Source organism: Bacillus rossius, chromosome 8, assembly GCF_032445375.1.
Source record: "Bacillus rossius redtenbacheri isolate Brsri chromosome 8, Brsri_v3, whole genome shotgun sequence".
In the NCBI taxonomy this organism is placed as follows: domain Eukaryota; kingdom Metazoa; phylum Arthropoda; class Insecta; order Phasmatodea; family Bacillidae; genus Bacillus; species Bacillus rossius.
In genome coordinates, this window is record NC_086336.1 from 50,577,752 (window position 1) to 50,590,614 (window position 12,863).

Consider the following 12,863-nt stretch of genomic DNA (forward strand, 5'->3'; position numbering starts at 1 on the left):
TTCACCGCTGCAATGCGCTGCCGTAACGCCCTGTATCGTCTTAGTTGTTATTTACACGTTAGAGGGCAGCTCTGTCGCCCGCTGTCATTCCCCGCACCCCTCATCCATCATTCACTGCAGCTCAACGTCGTTCAACAGGAGGGGGAAGGGGTGTTTGAAGAGTTCGACACTTGTCCGCTAGGGACCACCACAAGTCGATGCTCTAGAGATGGTGGCGATTGCGGCGGTGAATTAACCAACTACCTCAAAACCGTATTAGAATTTTTAACCTGGGCTGGCGACTTCTATACAGTATATATATTCAAAGCTCCTATCCACGATCCAGTGATCTTAGCCCAACAATTATATTTGGATCATTCATCAAACGTTGCGCCAAAACATGCTGGGACTACGTGATCTTCTCTTGCGTGAATCGAAGTTCATACATTCATTTTTAAATCTACTGCAACAGTGTCGAAGAAATATTGGTTGAATTTCTGTTAGTGGGATGGAACGATGTGAAGCTGCTACAATAGAGTTTGATACGGCGAGCAAATGGTTGATTCAATTGCCGCCAGATAGCAGCTCATTCGGCCATCGCCTCATCTCTGTTGATTTTTAACAATGATTTAAAACACACACTGGTGTTTAAAAGTGATTACAAAACGCAGCAGTCTGAAATATAAATAGGTTTTCTTGAAATAATCCTATTTTTAATATGAAACATAATTATGATTAAATCAAAAACTTTATTAAAGCGTTAAACTAAAATAACAAGCATTTAAACATTTGAGCATTTATTGTGAGAAGTGGTTGTAATGTTAGAAACATTACATAAAAGCATTTTTCTTATTTTATTTGTAGATCATTTACGTTTGATAACAATGATAACCTACAAGAAGTCCGAACTAATTCCGGAGATGTCTGCTCGCGCTGTTTATATTTGGGATCATTATTAACTGTCATTATGAACTGCCAGGACTGTCATTTCATCTCAAAGTACCCAATGAACTTCGTTTAGCGCTCAGAACACAACGATACAACAAAAAATGTTTTCGAACTATGATCATGAAAGATCATGCTTGAACTCTGATGGTGAAGCTGACCATAAGTGTGGTTCATCTAGAATCCAATATGGCAGCCGTAACGAAAATTGTAACGATGACGTCATACTCATTCAAGATGACAGGCGTAACGAAACATGCAACATTTATAGAATCCAAGATGGTGGCCGTAACGATATGTGCAACGGTGTTTTTTAAAGGTTTTTAATTAAAATTTATTCAATTACTTTTTATAAATTTTAAAACATTTGCTCGATTTTATGGCTTTGAAATTACGGATTTTCAAGATGGCGGACATGGCGTCATACTATCTGTAGATATATATATATAACTTTACATAAGTGGTGGGAGGTCAGTCTGCCGGCGGCTTCCGTGGAGGAAGGATCGGTCGCCATTTTTATATTTTTGACCTCACCGGGTGCGAACCGAGGACTCCGAGCTCTATGACATAACTGCTTTTTTAAATAATTTGTATTAAAATTTTATTAATTAATTTTTTATATATTTTAATTTTTTCCATTAAAATCGGATAATAATAAAGATTTAAAAGATGGTGGCCGTAACGGAAAATACAACTGTGACGTCATAATCCTAGATGACGTCAGAGGCTTATCGGAGCCTGTAGACATGGATTCTTAAACCTCAATAAGGAATATGTGTTCTTCCTAAGGCAAAAGTCTTTTGAGGTTTTTCGAAATCATAATTTTTGAATTTTCGAGGAAGAAAAGGAAAATTTTTCCGTGAAAAAGACAAAAAAAAATTATTTTTCAAATGTTTTTGAGATTTTTTGCCGGAATTTTTTTTTCTTTAAAAAAACTGGAAATTTTGGCAGATTTTGACGAATTTTGGGCAAATTTTGAAGGTCAAAGGTCAAGGTCATCCAAGATGGCCGCCGTGACGTCACAATCCAAGATGGCGGTCGGCACCACGGCACCACACCCTGAACCGTGGCGCAGGAAAGGCATTTGTATACTACTTACTCTGGAAGATCGTCGTTGCGCAGGGCGTGAACAGTGTGCGAGTTGCGCACAAACTTTTAATCGGGCCGAGGGGTGTGCTGGCGCGAAGCCCCTGGATTAAACTGTGCCGAGCAAGTGTGCGCTCGACAGTGGATCCCGGAGTTAGTCCCCGCACGCACGCACGCACGCACGCACGAGCCGAGCGATCAGCGTGACTGCGTGACTGCGTGACTGCGTGACCCGGCCACGCCTCGCCGACAAACAGGAAACCATTCCCTGTACTTTCACAAACGATACCCTCTGGAAACCAAGTCGCCAATAAATAGTTTGCAGTGCCACAAGAAAGATGTTGTAACTTTGTACAGCACGTGAATTACGAGATAATGCTGAGTATTTCTTACAAAAATCGGCGCGTAATTTTTATATTTTATTGATGTTAAATTGGCATAATTTTTTGAACCATGGAAAATATAACCAAATAATCAACAATTTGACGGCGTTTGTTTTTATGTGTGCAGTTTATAATGGAAAGCTATTCAGGGAACGGTTTACAGATAACTTTTTAACTATTTGTAGGTACTGGGACGACACAGAGCATATCTGCGCTGGTAAGAGTCAGGAACCGGGCATGTGTCGTTTTGCCTAAAGGCGTTTTGCCTAATTGTAGGCAAAAAGCCGTTTAGCAAAACGCCGTTAGGCAAAACGCTGTTGGCCAAATATGAGTTACGCCAAACGCCATTAGGCAAAACGCCGTTGGCCAAATAGGAGTTAGGCCAAACGCCGTTAGGCAAAACGCCGTTAGGGAAAACGCCGTTAGGCTAATCGCCATTAAGCAATTCGCCGTTAGGTTAGGCAAAACGCCGTTAGGCAAATCGCCATTAGGCAAAACGCCGTTGGCCAAATCGTAGTTAGGCAAAACGCCGTTAGGCAATTCGCCGTTAGGCAAAATGCCGTTTGGCAAATCGGAGTTAGGCAAATCGCCTTTAGGCAAATCGCCTTTAGGCAAATAGCCATTAGGCAATTCGACGTTAGGCAAAACGCCTTTAGGCGAAATAACTTTAGGCAAATCGCCTGTTACTCATCAGAACCCAGTATTACTGCGAACACTTTTTTTTGTAGTGATACATGTATGTGTACATGTCCACCGAAACGTCTGTGATATATTCGCCTTGGACGCGGCTACAACCAGAAGCCAGGCTACTTTAGACAATGGCCGCGAAAGCCTGCGATCTTTATTTTAAGGAACCACCATGAGAACTAACATAAAACTATTTTTACAGTATAAGTAGCCAATACCGAGTTGTTGTTTGCCTGTTTTTTATTTCTGTTCCTGTCACAACTGTCTCGTTGTTGTCAGCCCACTGTGTTTGTCTATGCAGTGATATTTGTTCCGATTAATTTCTTCCAGCCGATTGTTAGCGCAGGGAATTCAGTGGAAGAAATTAATCGGAACAAATATCACTGCATAGACAAACACAGTGGGCTGACAACAACGAGACAGTTGTGACAGGAACAGAAATAAAAAACAGGCAAACAACAACTCGGTATTGGCTACTTATACTGTAAAAATAGTTTTATGTTAGTTCTCATGGTGGTTCCTTAAAATAAAGATCGCAGGCTTTCGCGGCCATTGTCTAAAGTAGCCTGGCTTCTGGTTGTAGCCGCGTCCAAGGCGAATATATCACAGACGTTTCGGTGGACATGTACACATACATGTATCACTACAAAAAAAAGTGTTCGCAGTAATACTGGGTTCTGATGAGTAACAGGCGATTTGCCTAAAGTCATTTCGCCTAAAGGCGTTTTGCCTAACGTCGAATTTCCTAACGGCTATTTGCCTAAAGGCGATTTGCCTAAAGGCGATTTGCCTTAACAGCGTTTTGCCTAACTCCGATTTGCCAAACGGCGTTTTGCCTAACTACGATTTGGCCAACGGCGTTTTGCCTAATGGCGATTTGCCTAACGGCGTTTTGCCTAACCTAACCTAGCTGTTCAATAATTAACAGTATTTCCAACGAGCAGTTTAATTTGTTTTTCATTTGTTTAACGTCGGCTGATTTAGGCTTGTTTTTCTGTGTGTTTGTATATACATATTTCTTGTCCATTCTTGTGGTTTCTCTGTGACATACAGTGGAAACCTGCAATGGTGTATGCCCATAAAAATGTTTTGACTCAAGAGGGTTAGTTTAAATTTAAAAAATATAAAATATATTTGTGCTAATGAAATGATTGTTGGTATTTCCCCAGATGGTAAGTAAGCTTACAGTTTGACAATGTTCTAAGGTCCTACTTCTGTTTGGGAGCCATGTATTGCCAACGTCATGAGAGTGGTTCATAAGGTGTTTTTCTCTTGAACAGTTCTCGGCACTCACTACAAAGGCTTCGGCCCAAACGCCGGTAGCTCAAGCCTTGTAAGTGGTTACGTGATTCGATACCTTATTTCACAGGCTTCCTGAAACAAGGCTCTTGACTTGCCTTCGGAATTCGTGTGCTGTTCCTTTGGGCTTGCGATGTTCAATGCTTCTGGCAAATAAGGGAAATAGCCTAATTGTATATGTACTTTTAGCACACCATCAATATAGCTTGCGTTATTTGTGTTCACGTTAACTTTCTGAAATATCATTTGAAGTAAAATTATCAAGATGCCGTGTTTGTAAACAAACTATGTAGGTCTACACATAACAGGTGACCTTCGTTTTCTTTTTAAATAACTTTATTCTGAATGAAACGAAAATACCAATATCTAGAGCACGTAATTATATATCCTTAATAAGTTTATTCTATAAATTCGAAATACAAAAAAACGCGAAAGTGTGTTCGCTCACTCATTCATCTGTACAAATTTCCAGACAAGCCAGAAACTTGAATTTTTCACAGGAGTTATATCTTGTCCCATAACCTACGGGAAATTTCCGAAAAATTGAAATTTTGAATTTTGAACCCCAGAAAAAAATTAAAAACTATCAAAAATCTACAAAGCCAGGCCATCATAGTATTGCTGTGGAAATGACAGCACGATCGGACCAATGCTTGTTTATTTGCTCTCATCTGTGAGCGACATATTGTTTGGTGCGGAAAGGTATTTAACAACATGGCGCCCTCAACTATTCAAGCTGTATGTTTGGTGTGTATGCTATTTCTTACTAATCCAACATGCGTTTTTCAATTATGTTTACGTTGCTGCTGAAAGCGTGCATAGATTAATTCCTAACTCCATGGCATACATTCAGTTTGAGGTTAATTTTTGCAAGTTAGGGATGAAAATGTTGAAAGTTTGGCATAGTTAAATATCAAATAATTTTCACCCCGCTGCACGTTTCGCGTAAATGTGTACCGTGCGTGAGGTTTATAGCATAGTTTTTTCACGTGTGATCGACAAACGGCACGGCACATCAAGTTGTCACACTTCTATCTTTTCTCTGTTCTGTGCGACGTTTTCTGTTCGCGGGCCAATCAGCGTAAGCTGTGTCTGCAGCATAAAGTAGCTAACGACTTTTATTGATTCGTGCATTTCAAAGACAGAAAGTGGAACTAATGTAAATGCTGTTTTTTTTTTACCACATATACATTTACAATACGGCGAAATCAAATGCTTGTATTTTTGTTTGAAAAAAAAACTGCTTCAAAATATTATTTGGTAGCATTAAAACATATGTGGAAATGAATATATCGACAGAAATAGATTGTTGCGAACCGTTGTTTTGTGTGTGAATGTAACTTCAAAATATTTTGCATGTCATCGCAAATGTAGGCCTACTGGGAATGTTGACATCGGCTAGAGGTGCTAGTTCGCTTGCATGCCCTCTGTAGTTTCTTTAACTATGATTTATTTGTGTTTACGTAACTGCCTGCGTCGTTTCGCCTCAAATATGGCAAATATGGCGCTGCTCGGCGCAGTTCGAGTGGCAAGTCGCAGCCGGCGAGTCCTTTGTGTCGTTTTTGTCCCCACGGCACACGCGGATTTCGTGAGAAGAGTTACCGGGCCAATAACGAGCCTTTCTGCTCCGAAAACTCCTGAGCGGCTTGTGGAGTTTCGCCCCCCCCCCCCCCCCTCCCTACACCCCCAGGGCACCTGGGGCTCGCGGGAAGGTAATTAAAACCAACACGGGCACGCACAGCGCAGTTTCGGCGCGGCACGTGACGGCTGTTGCTGCTTGTTGCTGCTTGTTGCTGCTTGTTGCTGCGCCTCAAACAGACCGCCTACCTCCGCTCTGCCGCCACTCTTGTCGTTAAGGCCCTGTCTGCAGTGACAAGGAGACGGTTCGCCCGTAACATTTCGCCGTCGCGTCTGCTGCTTCCACACTGCACGGAAACATAGCACGTGGCAGACAGTGAGATTGCATTTCAAGGTTACGGAATATTAATTTAACTATATATATATAAATGCTTCGAGATCATAACACTGGCAGAATATACATAAATAATAAAATAAACAACACAGTGATAATAGAACACTAGATTTGCTCGTACTTGAAACAATTTTTAACGTATTTAGATTATAAACAGATATTGTTACCGCCGCATCCAAGTACTCGGCTTCTATCGGTCGCGCAGAGCAACGCAAACGGAAGAGCTCAGCATCGCCGAGCCAATCAGTACACGTCCGTCTCCGTCTACGTGATGTTGTAGAAGCTCTGTTCCATTGTAGAAGCTCTGCTACATTGTAGTGCGGACCTAAGAAGTGTAGGTGTAGTCTCTCATACCCCTCCAAAGACTTCAGGGTGAAACTCCAGGAAGTGAGCCCTTAGTCCATTGATGCATTCGCCATTCCGTAGAAACGAAACAAATTAAACTGCTCGTTGGAAATACTGTTAATTATTGAACAGCTAGGAGCCTAAAGCTAGGATGTAGGTACGTAATTAAATGCCATAGATCAAGTGCAACTTTAACTGATCTGATAGAGTAAAAGTAAAGAGAAGTCACAATATTATTTTGCAATTATGTTTGAAAACAAAGAAGCAGATAGCATAATTACTTTATGCAGTTTTTTTCTCTTTGTAAAATATATGTGTTCATTCATAATCCCTATGATTGTTTTTTAGAAATTTTAAAATCATATTAAAATAACAGAAGTAGTCATTCAATCATAAAAAATTGAATCATATAATATTCGCCATATGCTGGCATGATAAAACTAATTTTTTTTGCATTCACGGAACTCATGGTAGTGGCAGCCGGGCAGCCGGGCACCCGGTTGAAACAGTGCCGGATTCCAACTAGCTACAGCAAAATGCTGAATGACGGTCCAAACACTTGAATAAATCATTAAATTAAATTTCTCTCTCTCTCTCTCTCTCTCTCTGATATTTATTTTAATATTTTCAATTGTTGAAAATATGTTCAAACGTATGTTAATAACATTTAACTAGTCGACCCGTGCGAAATTCTGCAGTGCGCACCAAATCGTTTTTTGTGGCATTCCATTTTTTAAAAAAATTTGGGAGGAATAACATTCTGAAGAATAGAAAAAAGTAGACGGGTGTTGGTACAAAAGAAGACGTGTAATTGAACACATCAGTACAAATAGCTGTTACACTTTTTTTTTACAGAATAATTATATTCAAACATACCAATAAAATACGCGTTTACAAACCCTCTTTTAAATGCAATGTTGGAAGTGATAATGTGATCATCGTTCACTTTTTGGTTGTACGTATCTTCAATACTAACTGATGCTAAATTAAGTAAATGTAAGAGGTTATGTTTGTAGGTTATGTTTGTGATACAAAATATCAACAGTAATTTCAAAAGTACTTACTTATAAGAAAAGTCTGACGTGCCAGAAGTTTTGGTTAAGTGGTTTTTTGGTGGAATTTTTTTGGTTAAGTTGAAGGATCCTATAAGATTTCTTTATCATAAGTTCTGTTTATTATGACGGAAGTGCAATTTGAAAAAGAAATATGTAAACGCTGATGTTTCAAGTGGATATCCGATTCGACATTTATCGAATCCGATTCGATATCTATCGAAAAATCGACGCATTCATTAAATGACCTCTTCTTAGATGATTTTAAATCTCAAATTTAAGAGAAGCGATACATTTTTAGACCGTGGGTCTATTTTTCGTTATTAGCCGGCACGATAAACTTTAAAATGAGGGGTAGATCGTGGAATTTGATAAAGGAATAAGGATGGTTTCGCGGACCGGCAGAAAAACAGGCTAGAGAAATAATATATAATATGATGGAAGCAGCTAAACAAATAAATATACTTAAAAGCCTTGTAAGACAGTAAAGGTCGCCGGCAATAGGTTTCTTGTTAACATTTTGGAGGTTATTTCATCCGTCCGTCGTAAGTAGCCTAAAAGCTTGCCAAGGTTTTGACGAACAGACGGGTGAGACAGATGATTGTGAGTCCGGCTATGGGCCTATATTTATTCTGAATAGAAACTCTGTAATTTTTCGAAGATTGCCATGTATTTAAGACAAAGACCAAATAAAATAAGACCTCTCAGCATTTACCATTTTAGTCTAACATTTATGAATTTTAACCGAATTCAACAGGTCTCTTTGTTTGCTGTAACATCAAACTATTTAATACTCCAAATATCATCTAGCATTTAAAAAGCTTGCATTTCCTGAACAAATTGTATTTTTCTACAATGGCACGCCGACAGAGACGGACGCATACAGATTAGCTCGGCGATGCTGAGCTCTTCCGTTTACGTTGCTCCGTGCGACCAATAGAAGCCGAGTATTTGGTTGCGGTGGTAACTATGTATTTCTATGTTCTAAATAATTGATCTTAACGTGTTTTTATGAACGTACGTAGGGAAAACTGGAAACGCACATGTTTCCACTCGTCTTTGCAATGGAAACATTTAGTTTTGATTAAAAGATAATTTGGCGATATAGCCGTACCGGGAAGGTCAAGAACATTAGGTATATTAATCTTGAGGGATTAGGAATGATGTTAGGAGAAATTAGATAAATCAAGACTTTTTGACGTGACGTCTAATAAATCGATGAACGCCGGCTGCACGCACGAAAAAATGTCCCGTTACGCACATTGTCCCGTTACGCTGTGTCCCGTTACGCTCATTGTACGCTTGCGCCGCATCTATCTCTCTTCCACTCGATTGGAACAACCATCGATTTGACTTTTTCGAGGCACATTAAACTTAAAACACTCCCATTCGTTTCCTACTTTTCCTATCATCGTCCTATCCTTAACAGAATAACACAGATTGGAAGAAGTTAAATGGCAAACATGTATAAAAGTTAGAGTTTAAATAATTTCTTCGTTAAAGTAATAAACTTATTTGAATTAATGAGTGCAAATAAAAGTAATTTTATCAATTAAATTGTAGATTTCATTTCACTCCTTCTTTGTATCCATACAAAATAGTGATAATTCAATTAAAATGATTCAATTTTATTCTAAAAATTATGCAATCATTTCATCAATGTTTTGTTATGACGTCACGTTAAACTATCGTCCGTGAACCGCCTTTACAGACAACCAATTTTTTTTTTAATTTTTAAATTTTAACTTTTGGCGAACTTTCCAGACAGGTCACCTGAGATCAGGTAAGCCCAAAGTGTGTACACAGCCTGACAGTTCCGTTTCAGGCGAGAGTGAATTCTATCCCGGTGAGAAGAGTGGAGTGCAGTTTCGTGCATAGGCGTGCGCAGGACTTCAGTATTGGTGGTGCCAGATTACACCGGAAAAATTTGGATTTGAAAGCGCAAAATGGTGCTATTTAAGGTGTTTCCGAACAAAAACATTAAATAAATACACAGATGTAAAAATTTTAACATTTTTTATGACAAATTATGGCTTTGAACGTTATAATCATCAGGAAAACTACTAAACTATTTACAGTTTTAAGCTTTGTTGAGCCATAAAGTAAATTGCACAAATTGTTTGCACGGAGTTCATGCTGGTGGCTTTGAAAAACCGTACTTACATGTTTTCTGAAGACGCCAAATAAATGCTAGAAAAAAACATTCTCAAATGTTAAGTTTTAAAATCAACAAATCAAGGGAGTTTTTGTAACATACCTTAAATATGTAAAATATGAAAATAATAAAAATACACAAATAAGAGTGGGCAAAAGTTTTAACTTTTGGAATACAACAAAAATGTTTTGTCGGCGACTGCATATAAGTCATCGAGTAAAGCCTATCCTTTTAACTAACTAAACTCTCACTCTTTTTTTTTAAATAAACCCTGGCGGACGGCGGCTATTATTCCGTGCGCCTGCCGAGTGGAGTGAACAGTGGACACCGAGCGCGCATTCTATGTAATTCGAGGAGAACTATGAAACTAAACTCTCACTCTTTTTTTTAAATAAACCCTGGCGGACGGCGGCTATTATTCCGTGCGCCTGCCGAGTGGAGTGAACAGTGGACACCGAGCGCGCATTCTATGTAATTCGAGGAGAACTATGAGAAGTATTTACATTTCAGAAGTTTCGTAGCCGCGGCCCGCGTGTACAACACAAGGAATTTCAACTGGCTTGTTTCCGTGTGTATAGTTGGTTCGATTGATAATTGATATACTGATAGTGTTATGAGCACATATCTGTAACTCGACACGATTGGAAAACATATTTTTTTGGAAAGAATTCGGATTTTTGTAAGTATGTATTATTTGTGCTTGTAAAAAAAAATAACGTTAACCCTAATGGTGGTGCCAAGGCACCTGTGGCACCTACCGTGCGCACGCCTATGGTTTCGTGCCATGAGCTACATAAAGGGAGAGTGCATCCGAGAGCAGCAGTGAACTGATGCAACAATAGTTGGTTTTGGATCATTTTAGTATCATTTAACAAGGATAATTTGTTGAATAAAATTTAAAATTCTAATGTTACTTTTATGTACGAAAGATTCAAATGAATATTATTTTAAAAAGAGCTCATAAGACTATACTTATAAGTGTTTGTAACAATAAGTTGCTGCACATTCTCGTGCCTTCAAATTAGACCAGGAGCGGGAGATAAAATAAAATGCACGTACGTAAATGTTTTTGGACCAAGGAACTTAATCAGCACAGGAATTAGGTAATGTTGCATTAAGTACATCGTGGCATGGCCAGAAGTTTGTCAGTAAATAAAAAAATATATTTAAAAAAGGACGTTTACGTCGTACGATTCAAACACCGAGGCTAAAGGTAAACGGGACCTCCAAAATTCTAGGTTCTGAGCTACTTGAACTCTGACAAAGTGCTCATAAATGAGAGGTGACTGTTCAAAAGGTGCTATTCCCACATTCAAAGATAAGTTATTTTTTATAATATTAAGAGTAAGCAATCATAATACACACTAGATTCACATTATAGTTCTTAACTATTGTACCGCTTAAATTTAATGTTTTTTATTCTACACTTCTTTTGTTTTCCCACTATTTCTTTAAAGGATGGAATTAGCACATTTTCAACAGACACTCCTTCACCATGAGCGATGCCAGGGTGCTGGGATTGACCACACTACCCTTGCCAAGCAAGCGTGACATGCTAGCATTCTTAGCCACAGAGGACCCACATGTAATGCATCAAGGCTTTCAAGAATACGCTGATGGCGGATGAGTAGTTACGTTTTCGTATTTTGGTTTTCAAACCGTATGTTTTAGAAGAGAGAAGATCTCTTAAATTTGTGTTTTACAGGATGTTTTAAGCATAAACACACCCGGTACTGATTCTTGAAAGCACTCGAGGGACTTTGTTTACGCTTCTATCTTCATTTTTCAAATAAGTTTATGGTTATGGTTACCGCCAGTGGCGCAACAACTAAATTTCCAAAGGGAGGGCAATATACCTTTTTATAAAGAATCATTGATCCCCCCCCCCCCCCCCCCTATTGAAGCGGGTGGTCCGGGGTTCCTCCCCTGGGAAAAATTTGTATTTCAAGGTGGAAAATGGTGCTATTCAAGCAGTTTTATTATCTAAAAATTTATTACACAGCACTTTCATTGCCCCCGTTTGCCCCCACTTCAAGGTTTCAGAGGGGGGGGGCGGGGGGACAAAATACCCTTGCCCCCTGTTGTTGCGCCCCTGGTTACCGCTCAGATCTCATAGCTGCCCCTAAAGCATGACAAGAAGACTGCACGCCAGTACACAGCCTTGCTCTTGAAGATGATGATGCCACACCGGAAGCACCACATTGTCCCGCCTTGCTAACTCAGATACACCCCTGACTAGGCAGGCCCCTTGGCCGACAAACACAGACAAGACTGGAAGGCTGGCTTCGTGTGTTGCAGCGCTCACCCCACCAAGAGGCGCGTGGTCTGGAGGCTGCTGGAGCAGGGGCGGCTGGAGATCATGACCGGCGGCTGGGTCATGACGGACGAGGCCACTGTGCACATGTACGCCATGCTGGACCAGCTCATCGAAGGTGAGATCAACCCCCCCCCCCCCCCCTTCTTTCTCTTGCAAAAAAATGTTCTGTTTCAATTGAAGATAGATTTTTAAAGTGTACACATCTAACGCTGGAATCATAATAGAGAACACTTTATTGGCGCAAATATTTCCAACCAATCACGTCCAACACGTCTGTGAGGTCAGCAAGACAATAATGGCGTACGCAACAGAATTGCTGATTGTAAATATTTTCTATTTCCATTGCTAGAGACCCGGAAATTTCGCGGATTCTTTTGGCCTCAGGATAGAATTCAAAGTTATAGGTGTGCTGACCCATGTTTACTTTCCCATTGGTTGATTTCTTAGCGAGAACATTTTTATCCTTGTTATTTGGACTACCTGATTCGCTTACTTCTCTCCTAGCTGGGCATCATTGGCTCACGGTCGTAGACGGGCGTGTCCAAACAACTGCGTGCCAATCATGAACACAGTGCGAGTGTGAAGGTTTGCATTCTAGTTTGCGACTAAATGAATCCGCGAAATTTCCGGGTCTCTATATTGC

The 12,863-nt window shown here is 39.8% G+C and overlaps 1 protein-coding gene across 1 annotated transcript in view; it reads left to right on the top strand.

Annotated features, from left to right (window-relative positions):
• The window catches only part of LOC134534901 (alpha-mannosidase 2-like), a 387,654-nt gene that overhangs the window by 368,743 nt on the left and 6,048 nt on the right, over nucleotides 1-12,863 (top strand). The window contains exon 4 of the mRNA XM_063373582.1: nucleotides 12,202-12,335. Within this exon, the coding sequence (XP_063229652.1) occupies nucleotides 12,202-12,335 (134 nt within the window). The remainder of the gene's footprint in view (nucleotides 1-12,201; nucleotides 12,336-12,863) is intronic.